General features: G+C 45.9%; 1 protein-coding gene and 1 long non-coding RNA gene across 11 annotated transcripts; both read right to left on the minus strand.

Moving 5' to 3' along the window:
- Positions 1–248: 248 nt before the first annotated feature.
- Positions 249–8,131, minus strand: LOC109779637 (uncharacterized). Of its 5 annotated transcripts, none has more exons than XR_012205576.1 (7): positions 6,600–6,783; positions 5,731–5,793; positions 5,018–5,192; positions 4,013–4,179; positions 3,174–3,527; positions 781–947; positions 249–687 (listed from the first exon to the last, which is right to left on the minus strand). XR_012205576.1 is itself a non-coding variant. In XM_020338302.4 (7 exons), exons 2-7 carry the CDS (start codon positions 5,750–5,752, stop codon positions 536–538), a joined length of 999 nt encoding a protein of 332 aa, XP_020193891.1. In that variant the 5' UTR covers positions 5,753–5,793; positions 6,600–8,131; the 3' UTR covers positions 249–535. The 5 variants fall into 5 exon arrangements, 4 of the variants coding, with proteins under 4 accessions (XP_020193891.1, XP_040257839.1, XP_040257835.1 ...); XM_020338302.4 differs by having other exon boundaries at positions 3,212–3,527; positions 6,600–8,131; XM_040401905.2 differs by lacking the exon at positions 6,600–6,783 and adding an exon at positions 6,401–6,419 and having other exon boundaries at positions 3,212–3,527.
- A 219-nt stretch (positions 8,132–8,350) lies between these two features.
- Positions 8,351–15,771, minus strand: LOC141042506 (uncharacterized). 6 transcript variants are annotated; one of them, XR_012205586.1, is made up of 12 exons: positions 15,417–15,771; positions 15,259–15,333; positions 15,092–15,178; positions 14,423–14,651; positions 14,152–14,343; positions 13,984–14,060; positions 13,584–13,724; positions 13,369–13,503; positions 11,286–11,407; positions 10,137–10,379; positions 8,556–8,677; positions 8,351–8,481 (listed from the first exon to the last, which is right to left on the minus strand). It is a non-coding gene; the product is annotated as an uncharacterized lncRNA (long non-coding RNA). The 6 variants fall into 6 exon arrangements; XR_012205596.1 differs by lacking the exons at positions 8,351–8,481; positions 8,556–8,677 and having other exon boundaries at positions 10,007–10,379; positions 13,584–13,686; XR_012205593.1 differs by lacking the exons at positions 8,351–8,481; positions 8,556–8,677 and having other exon boundaries at positions 10,007–10,379; positions 13,633–13,724.
- Between the last annotated feature and the right edge of the window lie 483 nt (positions 15,772–16,254).

Genomic DNA, 16,254 nt, shown 5'->3' on the forward strand with positions numbered 1-16,254 from the left:
TCTTAGGAGAAATTAGTTTGGATATTATCCACAACAAACCCCTGGAGAAATTAGTTTGGACTAGGACAAGTTAAACGCCCTGGTCCTCCTCCTCCTCCTGGAGATCGAAACGAATGAACGGCGGACAAAGGAAAGAGCCTCTTTTCCTTCTCAAAATAAACCATAGACGCAAAGTGCTTTACATTGAACCATGATTCATCAATTGGGGACATGACCCGCATGGGAAACCAAGCGAAAGATAACAAGTATTCAGCTGAATCCAACATGCATGTAGCGAGGCAAGCAGACTGACATAGCTGCGTCATCCATGCATATACAAGTACTTCCAGTAACATATTTCTGTCCGACACATATACATAGAAATATATATGCGTGAAATCATCTCACTTCTCAAATCCGGCCCATTACTACTACTAATCATTCCACAAGTTCTTAGTACTGCTACCACAACATTGTCTCATATATAAGTCTGGTTATTAGTAGCTACTAGGATTAAAGAGCATTATCTCTCCATCAGGCCATGAGGTAAAAACATCTAGCCATCATTGGATGAACCAATGATGGTAAGATCTGCCTTCACAATGCAGCTCGATCCCACAACATAGCCTCCCGACGGGTCCTTGAGTTTCTTGAGTCCAAAGAAGTCAGCCCATCCCCATCCGCATCCGTTATTACATACCCAGAGACCTTTGATCAAGACAAAAGTGAGATCAACTGTAATCATCATGAGGTTAAATCACACATATCAATAGCACTGATACTTGCTAAGGTGAGCTGAACCTGAAGTTGCAGTCAAGTGTTTCCCATTCTTTTGGTCTAGGATGGACAGAGTCATTACAAACACCTTCTTGGACTCGAGACGGAGCTCATCCGACGCACCCAGGCATAAGTACAAGCTGATGCAATCAGTGCTGTACTTGTTACCATGCGGATACATGCCGACGTACCTGTTGAAGAAAATGGGAAGTGTCACTTCAAATATAATTGGGTACCCGGGAAAATGTATTTGAAGAATGTGGTTGGTTACTGAAATCAGAAAGTTGGGGCTGAGCTTGGGTTTAGTCAGTACTTTGGACACGACATGGTGGCATTACAATTACAAAAACTCTGAACAAAACATCACTACAGAAGATAATGGAGTAAAATGTTACATAAAAACAATCTCAGAAAATAATCGATGGTATGTGGCACATACAAGAACGGGTTGTACCAAATATATACATTTCTAGCTTTTATTCAACATAGATTTTAGTACTACATTGTTTCCGAATTTTCGGTGCAGCATGATTACAAAAACCTGTTTCTATTGAAACTGCATGGCCGTATGCATCTTTCTGATGCAGAGGCCGGGGCAAACCCCCTTTTCGAAGAAAAAAAATTGAAACTGGAATGCGCACCTCAAAACTCTAGTCCCCCCGCCCCCCTCCCGAGGCGCTCCCGCGGGCGCCCCCGGGAGGAAACCCTAGCGCCGCCACCCCCGACCCCTCGCCTCGGCCCCCTCCCTCACCGTCGCCGGGGGCGTCGCCGGACAAAGGCCGTGTGGCGTTGACAGCGGCAGGGCAGCTGCCTCCCGCGCGTAGGTGGCGGGCGTCGCGGGGCGCCTCCCCCTGCTCGGTGGTGTCGAGCCGGCCCTGCTCCGGCTCCCTCCCTCCTCCCGGCGTCCTGGTAGCTGCCTCCTCCCCTTCCATGCCCCCTCCGGCACGGCTCGTGGGGATTCGTGGGGATCCGGAGCCCAGGGGCGAGCTGGCGGCGGATCTGGCCTCCTTGCCTAGATCTAGATGGTGTGGCGGTTGGTGGTGGCAGGGGTGGCTGACGGCCCTGTTAAGGTGGTGGTGATGTAGCTGGTGTCCGTCTGCTCCGGTGGGGTGGTGGGGCTCCGGCTAGACCTGCCCAGGGAGTGGAGGCACTGGTGTTGTGGTGGTGGTGGGCGGCGGGCTTGTCCACTTTGGTTGCTCCCGCAGCTGGTGGGCGGGCGGCGCGAGTAGGCATCTCCGGTGAGCTCCCTTGTCTGCTACTGCGGGTCCATTTGGTATCCCTCGTTGGTGGGGGCGTGATTGCTGGTGGCCTCACGGGGATTTGTGCCGGCTGCCATGTGGGGCGACACGGGGTGTGTTCGGTGGGGAGCTTGGTAGGAGGGATGAGTGGCCTCGATGCGGTCATGTCACCTGTCCCCGGCACAGGGACGTGCCGGTCCGGATGCGTCCGCTCCTCCTCCCCCTTTCCTCGACCGCGGGTGGGTTGGCGCAGGTCTGCCGATGTTCGGCGCGGAGCGTCTGCTGGTGGCTCCGTCGATCGGGGGCTGCCGGTTGGGCCAAAGCCGGGGCCTTTGTGTGGTCTCAGGGTTGTCTGGTTGCAGGGCGGCGGCCTGGCTGCGGGAGGCACGGTGTTCATGGACGGAGCGCGCGTCTCGGGTGCATGCGGGCAGCCATGGCCACACGGGTGGCATTGCTATTGGTGGTCGATGTACGATGTGGTGGTTTGGTGGAGATGGATGAGCGCCGGGGTGCATTACCTGCATGGTTCTTTGGCCGGCCGACGGTGGCGGCATCCGCGGGCGTCTTTCCCTTCCCGAAGGCTCCGTCGCAGCTGGTCCCGTCTCCTCCAGTTTACTCTGGATGAAAACTTGATCTTCTGGATCGGACGGTGGCGACACTCCCATGTCGTGCCCTTCTTGGAGGCACCGTCTTGGAGTCTTTGCTACATTGTGGGTCGGCCTCACTTCTTCACAATGGCTAGCTCATAGTTAAGGTCGACGGCGTCTCCAAGCGCTCTTATTGTTTATCTTTAGTGTGCTTGGTGGCGTTTGGGTGACGTGGTGTTGTGCGGCACCCTTGTATCTTGCCTTGGGTGTGTGTGTTGTGTGTGTCGGTGTCGTGTGTTGGGTGGTTGGTTGTATGCATGATGGTTGCTTTATATATAAAGCGGGGCTAAAGCCTTTTTGGGTAAACTGGAATGCTTTACGCATATCTGTAAATATACTAGAAGCACAGTTGTTTGGTTGTATCAAGCTAAACTGTCCAGTTAGAATATCTGAAGGACCTTGCCTTGCAAAAAGATCTGGCAGTTGCTAATGTCCGTTGGCATACAACATTAAAAAAGAAGTTTGTAAAGTGACTAGGTGTGGTAAGTTAAAGGATGCGTATAAGCTAAAATGTTGGATAACACATGCATACCATTTATATAAATCATTTGTGATGTAACAGGTGCATACCATTTATGCACGCCAACTTCAAATGTAGGAGAACGGACAAAGTTATCCATGTCCAGTTCCAGGAAGTTGTTGATGTTCCAAGTGTATTTCCCTTTGACAAACCCCTTCTTCTGGACGAAGAGGTTCTGAACTGTGGTAGCCTTCTTCTGAACCACAACGGCCTTCTTTTCAGGAGAAGAGACATCAATTTTTAATATGTCCACACCGAAGACACAACTATCATCAACTAGAAAAGCAGATGATTTCAGTAGCTCCTGAAGAGGAATCAAGCAATGCTCCTTCGAGTAGCTATTCTTGAAATGAAAGTTGTAGCTAGCTGCGGTTCGGTAAAGGTTAGAATATTAGAGAATGAAGAACTTGTATGCAAGACGCAAATATACCAAATAATATCTAACCAACCTTTACCCTAGCTAAGAAAGCAAGGTAGTGAATTACATCCAAATGATGATAATAAAATTTAAAGAGCAACATGTGTATACCATCTGAACATAATAGTCTCAAGTGTGAAACTTGTAATGTCTACAGAGAAACTTGTAATGTCTCAAGTGAGAAACATGTCTATGCCATCTTTGAACATTCCAAATTCCTGAAGGTCTACAGAGAAACTTGACAGCAAAGAAAATACAAAGCGACTTGTTAACGGTAAAACGTTGTATTTGATCATATTTCGATATTTACAGATGTTGACTTGTAATGATGGAATCATGGTATTTAATTCTCAAACTTATGACACACAGAGGACTATGGATTCATAGCTGTAGTATGATGGATGTGCTTGAAAAAACACATCCATGAGACTACCTTTGCATCCGCAGTACATTCCTTTTGTATGGTTGTATACTGACAACTCAAAAACCACATGCACCGTGTGACCTGGCACCATCCTTTCTTGGGTTGTCATAAGACGAAGAGCAACATATGGCGTTTCAGAACCAGTTTCTTTATGCATTGGAATCACTTGCAGCAGCCTGGTAAATGAAATCATGCGAAGAAGCCAAAGTCAGTCTAGAATTCATAACTGAAGTAGGAATGAAGTCGAATTTCTTCACTTCCTGCACCATATCAAGTTTTAGCGTCTGACTGTTTGTTTATGAGATTGTGATTGCTAATTTGATTACATCGAAACATCATTGAGAGTAAATGGCATCCTAAATCAATGTGTATATGGATAACATATAATTACCTTTTCTACTAAAACAAACCAGACGGCATTTCTCCACTACTATATAGTGTACCAGTTTTGAATTGGATCTAGAGCATCAACCATAACCGTTGGTCCCCAAAATCCAAGGGCTAAGTTCAGTAGGATTCGCCATGAACAGTATACTGCTATTGCCTCTTCTGTGTTCTAGAACATTCGTGTGGCCCTTCCAGAAAAAGAAGCCCATATGCGGTGCCTCATGGGCCATATTGCCGGCTTGCCGCAGTGCCGCTTGAGCGCATGACGACTTGAGCCCAGGCATGATTTGGGAGGAGAATGGGGAGAAAAAGAAAATAGAGTAACATACTACAAGTTTTCTACATGAACCTATAGTTGTTTTAGATGTGAATGTACAGTTTTTGTATGAATATTAATTCTTTTCTTTTGCAGGAGGAACGAATATTAATTCCTACTTAATTAATATCTGCATTCGTACATCACTATATTTCTTTTTGCCCGAATCTACTAGTAAATCTTTTGACCTTTTTTTATTTCTTTTACCAAAATCACTCCGTTATATTAAGACGTGCATTGCACGTGTATATACATACTAGTACATCTAATACCTGAATTTTGCAGATTTGTTTTGCAATTATGGTGCATACCAGTTATACCCAGAGCAGTGAAAAATGGCAGATGTTGCTGACTTCGCTCCCGTCTCAAGCAGCGATGAGAAGTCATGAATCCTCCATTCTAGATCTGGAACATGGGTCTTTCCAAAGTCCTGCATCCTCCATTCTGCATCCGGAGCAACATGGGCTTTTCCTAGCAGTGCACGAGCTGATATTTGTACAAATGCAATAAGTCAAAATTACAAAAGAAAGAAAGAGAGAACATGCTATGAGAAAATTCATGTGCATGTTGCAGATCCAAATAAACAGACTACAATATCGACAACCGCAAGAATGGGAAACATGCATATAAGTTTTTTATCTTCTGATTAAATGAATCAAAATCTTGAATACACATATTTATTCATGTCAACAATCAGGCGTAGAATAAGGCAGAAGACACTGTGTTTCCAATCAACAAGACATCATTCAGGTACTTTCTTATAGTACTATGTCATTAGCATGTACTACTGCTTCTAACCAATAAGACATCAAGACCAGCTCTCGAACAGCTTTGTGTTTCTAGATAAGGAGAGTGATATACTCAACACATGACTAGCTAGCCATCTTGCTAATTTATGAGCATGATGGTGAGAGCAAGTGCTCTTCAATTCAGAGGTAGGATTTCATCTTCTTACCCTGACTTTTGCCAAGGAATTAATGCTGTAAATTGCATCCAACTTTTAGTTTATAAGAGAGATACATACATAAACTCTTGCAGTTGCCCATAGATGATAGATCTGCCCCTTCCTCTTCTCTTCTCGTCTCCTCTGCAAGTGAGATTAAATCATACCACATGTCAGGTAAAGGTAGCAAGCAGATGATGCAAAATACGACACAAAACAGATAGGGTAAAGTGAAGGCAACGGAAGGAGAAGGAATCAAGATAGGGCAGAAGGCCTCGACGACGCGCAACACTCAGTAGAGTAGAGACCGAAGAACGATCAGGAGCAAAGATCAGGCAGAAGCAGAGAGCGACAATAACTAAGAACACAAAACAAAGAGCAAAATAGACAGAGGGGGAGATGGGTCCTCGAGAACACAAAACAAGCAAAGCAGAATCCGGGAGCAGAGCAGAGGAAGAAGAAGAGGAGGGGAAAAGAGGGTTTTGGGGGCTTGGAGAAAGAGTGGGGAAAAGCCAGAAAGGGGAAGTGAATACCCCCACGCTGCTACTAATAAGTACTCCTACTCCACGGGGAGCAGCACATTGTCGATGAGGGTTAAGAACATACAGAATCTTGAGGGGTAGAGAGCCAATCTTGGTCAAAATAATTACCACGGCTCGGCTCGTGAAAATCATTACCCGCGAAAAAAAACAAAGAAAAGAGAACAAGAAGTAGAAATTCCACTCCACGAGCAGATCGATTAAAAAGTTACCCGTCGATCGATCACGAAAGAAAGCCAAGATTAACTTGCAGCGCAAAAACCCTGAATCCCTGTTTCGTTAAAAATGAAAAATGAGAAAGTGGAAGCCTGAAAAACCCTCTACTCCAGAGTCCAGAAGAACGGTAGGATGCCAAGCGCGCGATCTGCGGCGACGGGACGAAGAAGTGAAGAAGCGAAGGAAGAGAGAGACCTGAATTCGGGGGCTTCCTCGGCCGGCGTCCGCCAGGGTCCCGGGGGTGCGATGCGGGCGGAGGGGGGTTTCTTCTGGACGACGGTCACAGCTCACAAAGAAGAACCGCGTCGTAACTTTTCTATCCTCTGTCTCTCCTGTCCTGCGTCCGTCTCTCCGTTCCCTGCAAACTAGGGATTGGGGCGCGCCATTGCGCGCCTCTTGAGGCGTTCATCTGCGGTGCAAGGTTTGCTGCCGCCCATTGAGCTAGCTCGTTTGGTCCACATTATGACATTCACTCATTTGCTCATGACATGAGCATTCCTAGTAATGCTATTCATATGTATCAATAAGTGAGATGGATAAGCCTAGAAATAGTAAGATTATACGAGCTGGTGTCCATCAAAGTGATTGTACTTGTGTGTGGATTGATATTTGTATATAAACACAGAGGCAGCAGAGAAATTATGAGCTCAGATCCATTATACACCCATTACAGTTTGTACAATAGTAGTGTAGCACGTATGTTTGTATTTATAGTACAGGAAAGAAGAAGTACCGACAACTCTTATTACTATCACAACATTAAATTGATCAGCCGCTGCTCAAGAGCTTTGCATGTAAGATCAGTTCCAGAGGCGAGATGGTCTGCCCTCGGTTCATACCGGAGTGTCAACGACTGGGCTTCATCAACATTGCATGCTTGCTTCTTCCAAAACTGTTCAGAAAATTTATGAAAAACAACACAATGTCTTTGTCTTAGTAATAGATTTACTAAGATCTAATTTATTTCAGATGTCCGATCATTTGAAGGTAACCCCACTAAAATTTCCAGGTAGAAATCTCAGTCCCCTTCAAATTAGGAACAATAACAGCAAAGAACACCATGCTTTGAATGATATATTTTTTTCACAAATGTCACTGGGGGGCTGATAATCCTCTTGCGAAGATTCACAAGCCATTGGCCAGAAAAAACACTGTGAATACAACAAAAGAGGATGAGAGCATAATTAGGCACGCAAAGAACATGATGAATTGAAGGCATCACCTTCCCGATGGCATCTATTTCACAGATCAGAACTTGAGCGAATTGCCCTTCGCTCACATCGAATTATAACATCATATTAGGAGTACATACCTGCAGAATATTATCCTTCCGGGTTTATGATTGCTCTCTTAAAGAATGACAGTAGTAACTCGGTTTTGAAACACCGTCGACATCAACTAAACAAGCAATCTTAACACTATATCTAGCACCTCTCCAACATGTCGTTCTATTGCAGTCACGATACTTGCCGCTGCAGAGCAGCTGCTCATCCGCGCCATCGTCAAGGCTTGCCAGGCCGTACTTGCTCTGCTCGCCATCGTAGTAGTCCTCAATGCAGCCCATGTCCATCTCACGGGCATCGTGGAAGAAGCCCCGGGTGAGCAGGCGAAGGTTGTGCGCCCAGAGCACCATGAGTCACAGCAGCCGCCACATCATGTGTGGTAATGTTCAACGACTTCCTCTTAAGAAGTACATCAGCACATATCCAGGAGATTCTGTATCATCCCTTTAAATGCAAAATCAAATTATGATACTAAAAAGACAAATATATGGAGGTAAGAAAGGTTTAGAAGGAATAAATGACACTACATGCCTCAAGTCTAGGTGCAGGTACCGAATAAAGGAGTACAAAGCAAATAGTCAAGTAAGCTTACCAATTCCAAGATGAGTGTCTACACTCGCATATCTTGATGTTCCTGTCAAGTTCTTGCTCTCTCTGATTACTTGGTAACAGCTGAAGATTAGTGATAATTCTGACAATATTGTGTAACTCACCCAATTATCATCAAGTATATCAATAAGAGATGATGATATTACCAGTATGACTATGGAATGTGATGGTGTGCCAATGTATCTCTATACTTTCATCGTGTTAGATCAATGGAAGTAATGAAGCGAAGGGAATATTAAGTTTTAATCATATAACATACCATTTTATCAGCAAGCATGAAAACATTTTTTAGAGGTAACTTCCTGTTAGAAAACCCGAAAAAAATCCTCAAGGTCTAGCCACATTGTAATCACAAAAGCACTTGAAATTTCTGAATTCCAGCTGCAGAACAAAAGGGAATATCAGTTAATTCCTTTGTGAATAAAAGAGATTGGGCTAAGCAAGCGAAAATAAAACACATATGTTGCTTCCTCCTTGGAAGTATTCTGTATGGCTTTGACTCATACAACAAATGTGGATGTTTTGTCTGAGATGTGATTTCCTAGCTAAATAGCCGATGTTCCTCCTCTCTCATCTCAATCAAGAACATGAAGCAAATAAAATGTATAGATGTCAAAATAGAAATTACTTGTAAACTCAGTATGGTTCAATCAAATTATGGCTCCAATAAAAGAACATGAGTAGGCCTTACTGTGTATTCAGGAAAATCAAAGAAATAGATAAGTTCTTGGATAATAAAGTGGAACTCAACCAATACTATAAAACAAACCAGAATTGCAGATAATAAAATACAGATTATGCATGTGTATTTAATTTGCAGAGAAAAAATTTATAGGCGAGTAGTTCCTAATGCCAGAATAACATCGGTAGAAGAAGCAGCTACATATCAAAACTGCTGGAGGACTTTGTGCCATGGAAGAAATGTAAAAAATTAGTGAGCATTGGCAGCAAACCAGGCAATGGAAGGGAGGACCTTACATTACCTCCAGCAGTTTGCTGCTAGGTTCCAGAAGGATGCAACATAAGCGGCAAGCAAGAGAACTCTGGAAGCACATACAAAGTATTTGCTGCAGTAAACTATGTTAAACAAGAACATCCTACTTCTTATCCAAACATTTAGTGTACATGATTGTGCACGATATTTAAGTGTTAATACCCCATAGGGCAATTTCAGGTTCAGATCTCCGTAACAGTAGTTGATTTTTTAGTATACTAACCATTGTTTAGGCAAATGTCGGGAGATCCATGAGAAGCAAGGTTATATGATAATGTCAGGTTGAAACTGTAATCGCTGCATTCAGTACTTTGTTTATTAAGTCCTTTTCAGTTTAGTGAACTGAGACCATGCAGTTCTGTCAGAAGAATGCTTTTTTCCTAAGACAAATTTGTCGCAGACAATCATTAGCTAACATAGGTGCTCTTCTGACAAATTTGCAAGAAAGAAAACATCATCTTTCCCATAGCTGGTGAGAGACGAACAATAACAGGAACTGAAGAAAGTAACATACGTAGTCAGGAACAAAGTTTTAGAGTCAATATAATAATCTGAATTAGAAGAAAGACGCTACATTAATCAAACCATATAAAGCATGCTATCTGGTTTGGCAGCGACCGCTGAACCCTAGCTGGTCGCCGCAGCCAGAGGCGGAGGGAGGAGCAGCTGGCAAGCACGGCTACAAATTGAGATCCAATACATGTAGTAGTAGTATATGAAGTAATAAGGTAGCATATATTCCAGAACAACTATCTGAGCATAGCATAGCTTGGAAATTTCACTAATATAGAAAACTGTGAGCTACAAATTTAGATGAAGCAAGGAAAAGAAATACATGAAACATACAGTGACAAGCTCTGCTATAGTTTCAGAATTGAGCGCGGCATCAACCAGCTCTTCCTCGAGTGTCCTGCAAGTGACTCCATACATGCTCGACCATTTGAGCATCTGTTACCAGCAGCAAATCGTAGGTGCACTTTGAAGAACAAAAATGTAGTTTGGAATCACAGTGGCAAAGCTCAATAGTGCCTTGCTTCAGAACATTGATGTTTATTTTCCCTTTCTGCACAAAGTATGAGCCTGCTCCCTCTGCATTTGAAGCAGAAAACTGAGAACTCATCAATTTGGCAGGCAATAACTAATGACAACAAAATTGTAATAATTGCAGCAAATGAGATAAACATGACCATACAGAGGACGTTAGGCTAAAAGATAGAATGATATAAACCATGATAATAACAAAGATCAGATAGAACAAGAAACTTCCACACAAGTCCAGTAGTGTAAATATTGTATCTATTGGAACTTCAATATCATTTAGTTCAAGGGAATACTCTCTTCTATATCTGTAACCAAACACTAAAGTATTAAACACAGAAATGTAACAAACCTTCTAGTTTTCTAATTAGTGGGGCTTACTGGACGAAAGAGAATATTATGATTCCCAGTTTTAGCAGACAAGAAGTACAAGATCAATATGTGTATCAGACCAGGAGAAAACATGCATTTAGTATGACAGTAACTATTGTGAAAATACTTGGCTGCTTAAATTACATTAATTTCCGGTGAACCTCCACAGGGCAGCTGATAACAAACATAGACATCACTTGCATTCGACACCCTTTTCATTTCTAATTCCATTAAATAAATTTCCTTATGATTTTTTAAACCATGAAATTGGCATTGTTTGAAAGTCGATCAGAAGAAGACCTATAGTATCATAGAAACATCACATATGAGAGAATATAAACTGCTTTACAACTGCCTAATTTTCTATCATAGAGCAATAACAAAATTACATGTCAACATTGCAGGTCAAGGTGGGTGAAAGGGTAATATTGCATAGCCAGAGACAGACAGAATAAGGGTGTATGTGCAGGTGTACGATACGACACAAGAAATATGAGACAGATGAAATTTTATTACTGGAAACAATCTTGATTGAAAAGACAGTGGACGAGGAGGTGCTAGGTGGGAGCCTTTGCCGCTGCTCACCTCGCTGCTGCTGCCATGGATCTGCAGCTCTTGGGAGAGGGGCGCAGCTGGTTCCATCTATCATGCAAAAGAAGAAATCACCTCACAGACTTCTCCCTTTTTAGGAGAACTGTATCAAACACCTGAGTTGTACAAACCAAAAAGTACGAAATTAGCAACTATCGGTACTTCATTCACATTCAGTTATATGAGTTCCATCATTTACAATGTTATGACCGTCATATTAGGGAGCCTAGCCCAGTGGGTTGTGGCCCAAGTTATCTTATCGTTATTAGGGGCTTAGCCCGTTTATCTTATCGTTTGCTTAGGACTCAAGTAAACCTCTCTATATAAGGAGAGGAGATGTATCAATCTAATCAAGCAAGAAGCAATCATATTTGCTCGGCTTCCTTAGGGAGCCGGGAGACCTAACCCTAGCCGCCTCCTTCCCTGCGCCATCTCCCTCTCAGCCGCCGCCTCCTCGCGCACGACGGCGCCCCGCCGCCGGCGTCCGCGTGTTCATCCACGACCAGCTTCCTCCTTCCCCTACAACCTCCGGCCTAGACCCGGTAGAATCGTAGTTTCTACCAGCTTGGTATCAGCTAGCTTGGTTTCGACCATGTCATCACCACCACCAAACCCGTCGCTGCCCTTCGCCACCACCGCCGTCGCGCCATCGCCGATCCTCTCCACGGCACCGTTGGTCCTTCCCTCGGCGCCGATGGGTTCCACCGCCGGCGCATCGACCAGCCAGTCGCCGCCCCCATCCACGGGTCCGCCGCCATCACCCTCCACCACGCCGCTCGTCTACTCCCCGGAGGCCATGACCGGCGTCCTCAACGATCTGGTCGTCGCGGTCCAGGGAATCCGGCTGTTCCTGGCAGGTCCGTACGGGCCGCCAACACCTCCGCCGCCGGCCGTCTCCTCCGGACCGCCGGCCCTGCCCTGGTACTCGATCCCCGCGGCGATCGCCGGGGGCCATCCGTCGCTCCAGCCGTCGGCCGCCCCAGCGCTGTCCTGGCCGCAGTGGCCCGCGCCTCCCCCGCCTGCCTCAGCGCTGTCCTGGCCGCAGTGGCCCGCGCCGGCTCTCGCGGCGCCACCCGCACCCGCCCCAGCGCCGCAGTGGCCGTACTGGCCCGCGCCGGCCGCGCCGGTCCAGCTTCCACCGCCGCCGCCCAGCTCCGAACTAGGCCAGTCCACACCGTGGGGCCTCCCGATCCAGCAGGTCCAGTTTCCGGCGTCACCGTCCCTGATTCCGGCCTGGCTAACCGGGACGTCGCCACCGCCAGTTTACACGGAGGCTGGGCACCCATTGGTACCCACACTGCAGTCTGGGGCCTCGTCCGGCTCCGCGGGGGCCTACGACGGCCTCCCCACCGTTGACCGGGCGCCGCCATCATCACAGTTCCGCACCGCCGAGCCGGTCGGCCATGCCGCGCCGACCCAGACGCCGCCACGGTTCGCCAAGATCGACTTCGCCACTTATGACAGCACAGAGGACCCGCTTAACTGGCTCAACCAGTGCGACCAGTTTTTCCGTGGGCAGCGCACGCTCGAGTCAGAGCGCACTTGGCTGGCATCCTACCACCTCCGCGGTGCAACCCAGACATGGTACTACGCCCTCAAGCAGGACGAGGGCGGCATGCCCCCGTGGGAGCGCTTCCATGAGCTGTGCCTCCTTCGTTTTGGGCCGCCGATCCACGGGAGCCGCCTGGCCGAGTTGGGCCGCCTTCCCTTCACCTCTACCATACAACCTGCAATATTTAACTCTTGCTAGTCCTTAGAGCTAGAAGTACACATATTAGATTGGGAAGATCACATTCAGTTAGTCCAAATTAATCAATGAACTACTCAACTAAGTTTGCTTGTGTGCACAATAATATGCACCCATCAATGATCTGGCTATGCAAACATCTATAATTTATAATTTTCTAGGATCCTCGGGTCCGAGTATACCTTCACTAAACTGCTGCTCAGGTTGGTCACCTCGGATCACATAAGTGCCTACAACACTTTCAGTAACAGACTTGCTAAAACTTCTTACTACTGGCACGCTTTCATGCAAAGTAGGCTCGATCAAAGAGCATCAAGGGAGAGTGAGTACCTAAAAATTCTGAAGATCTCGAACGTAACCTCCTGCAGGTGTCACGCCGAACGAGAAGGGGGCAAGGCTGCTGGATCAAAATCTCGACGTCCTCCGTCATCCTCTAATCAGACTACTCAACTCATTTTCATAGACCTGAATTAAATTTTAGAAAAAAGAAATTTCATGACTACATAGATGAGATGGTCTAGAAGTAGGGGAGGGTGTGTACCTACGTCAACAACACAGTGAGGTATACGGAGAAAAGGTCCGTCGTGCACTTGCCTCAACACGACGATTAATCGGAAGAACTATCCTCCGCACCTGGAGCGCTCAGTCCTGTAGGTAGTCTAGTATTTAAAACAACTCCATTCTAACTGCAAGAATACACATTGTCGCTAGTGAGCAGAACCATGGCTCCACATCCATACTGATCTTGTTGACATTTAAATATAAACATGGATTGTCAGAACCACACAAAGTAAATGCAGATGTTGCAGCCCTATTTCTTGCAGTAGTTCAGGCTGCATATCGAGCACTTAAGTACCAATCTGGTCAGCGATTACAGTGGCACACATTGATGATGCTCAGTGTTGGTCATTCAGTTCTAGCATATGCACAGAGAAATTAAATCACCTTATAGCATCTAACATGTATACGTTGTGGTACTGTATCCTCTTATCATCTTGAAGACATTTTCCAACCTATCAAGCCTGCCATATATAAGTAGTTAATTATCACTGACAATTTATTTAAGGGCAAAAATCTTATCGGCAGGCAACTGTACAATCTTCAGCGACCTACCATTCTTAGTAATGAACACAGGCAGATTTCCATACTTCTTTTTAACATGTTTCACCAGACAACTGTACAATCTTCAGTGACCTACCATTCTTAGTAGTGAACACAGGCAGATTCCCATCCTTCTTTTTAACATGTTTCACCAGACTGAACATTCCCTAGGGAACTAACTATGTGCAGCCAACTCAATGCTGCCTGAAAGTAGACAAATATTTGTGTATTATCAATTGAACATGTGATTAAATAAGATGGCAAACAAAAGTTTAGAGAAAACCTGAAGCTGCAAGTATATCGTTTATCCTATTTTCTTTCCATGCCTGTAAGCTGCACAGCAAATGCAGAAATCAGTAATATTGACACTGGATTATGGGGATTATCATATGTTTTTTCATCATGACTGAGCAGTTGAGATGACTGCAGCATCCGTTGAAGCATCATTCATGACAAGTTTCCTGACAGCATCCCGTCGTTCCTAGCATATAATGTTGTGTACTGGTTTATGCCTATCAACAAAAGTTAGATCAAATTGAGTGTGTTTGCATACAGTTTCTGAATATGCAGAAAGGGTATTACATACTATCCAAGATTTCGCTGTCAAGCTTATTCTTATATTGGTGGCATATACGTCATGAAATAAGAAACCGAACAGTTGGGTGATCCTACATGGTGCGTTACTCCTAAGCAGTACTGACAACTATCCAACGATTGCAGAATAATGAGCTGGAGTGGATAGGATGATGGATAACGTTTGATACAGAAATACTTGTGCTTACCCTGCCTTTTCTCCATGTATAGGTTAAATTAAATACACAAAACGACAATGATGAAATTAGAAAGATAGATTATGAATGTATTAACATTGTCAACAATATCAGGTGCTCATTTCTTTCTCGATTCCATCATATATGATAATGGCCATAGTAGAACAGATCAGAGAAGTTACCTTGGCAGGCAACTAATGGTGATGATGTTGAGCACCTTGGATGGTGGGCATCCTCCTTCAGCAGATGGGATTGAAGCAGCTTCTCCTCTCCATGAAACATGCACAAAAGTAGATGGCACGCATCACATAAGGGGTGAAGAAAACCAGATAAGTGGAGGGATTAGTACCTCCTGTCTGCTCGGTCGTCATGGGAAAAGAAGGGCTAGGGTTGGGGATGCTTCACGAACAGGAGAGATGTTCTCCTGCAGCACAGAAGAGAGGGATCTTTATGAACAACATCAACTCCACATCGAAAACTGAGATAGAGAAGTGATGGAGAGGGCACCTTCTTCATGGCGTTGGCACCAGGGTTAGAGCCGCAACGAGCACCCTCTTCACGCGGCTTGAACCTGCACATCGGGGCGCTCGCGCCGCCTTGGTCGTGGATCCGGACCTGCTGCTCGATCTGGAGCGAGGGGAAGGCGATGAGGTCGTCGGTGATGACGATAAGGGGAGGGGAGGAGAGAAGGGGTGGGGCGCAGGATGTGGGGGAGGGCGCTGGCGGCGGCGGCTATGAGGGAGGGCGCGGGCCGGTGAGTAGTGGTGGCGGCAGACGAGGGAGAAAGGGAGAGGAATCGGGGGATGGGGATTGGGGGAACGTAGGCTAGGGTGGGCGATTCACTTCTCGCTGCAACCAGCGCTAGTCCTTGGTGCACACCTTATTGTTTTGAATTTGACAATTTTAATTTCGGGACGAAATCAAATCACAGAATAAACTGTCCGTAAAACTATTTTACGCGGCTGACCTTTTTGTGCGGCGCCCGACACGCAGGCGCCAAACCCTACGGTGCAGCGCCTAGCTCTGTGGCGTTGCACCTCTGTCCACCGTGGCAGCCCCTGGGCCCGCACCCAGCAGTGCAGCACCTCCGAGCTAGGCGTCACACATGTAATGTGCAGCGCCTAGCGCTCGGACGCTGCACTGTCTGTTACTAGTTGGCTGGCCCCCCCACCCCACACACCCCAACCCGCATAGCATCCGACCCGAGCTTTGCCCCCTCTCCCCCTCTCTCCCCCTCTCAAATCCTCTCCCAAATCTTGCAAATTTGAAGAATTTATCCGTGGATTTCGAAGTCAAACCCTCCCTCAAGGTAATCTTCTCCGATCCCCTTGTTTTGATCCAAGTA

Source organism: Aegilops tauschii, chromosome 1 (assembly GCF_002575655.3).
Source record: "Aegilops tauschii subsp. strangulata cultivar AL8/78 chromosome 1, Aet v6.0, whole genome shotgun sequence".
NCBI classification, from domain to species: domain Eukaryota; kingdom Viridiplantae; phylum Streptophyta; class Magnoliopsida; order Poales; family Poaceae; genus Aegilops; species Aegilops tauschii.

Excerpts from the sequence above, each read along its gene's own strand:
- LOC109779637 (XM_040401901.3), bottom strand. The coding sequence starts at position 5,821 with ATGTGGTATGATTTAATCTCACTTGCAGAGGAGACGAGAAGAGAAGAG. Across the intron at positions 4,180-5,017 it reads CACTGCTCTGGGTATAACTG|GCTGCTGCAAGTGATTCCAA; the intron begins GTATGCACCATA and ends TTCATTTACCAG. Across the intron at positions 688-780 it reads ACACTTGACTGCAACTTCAG|GTCTCTGGGTATGTAATAAC; the intron begins GTTCAGCTCACC and ends TCTTGATCAAAG.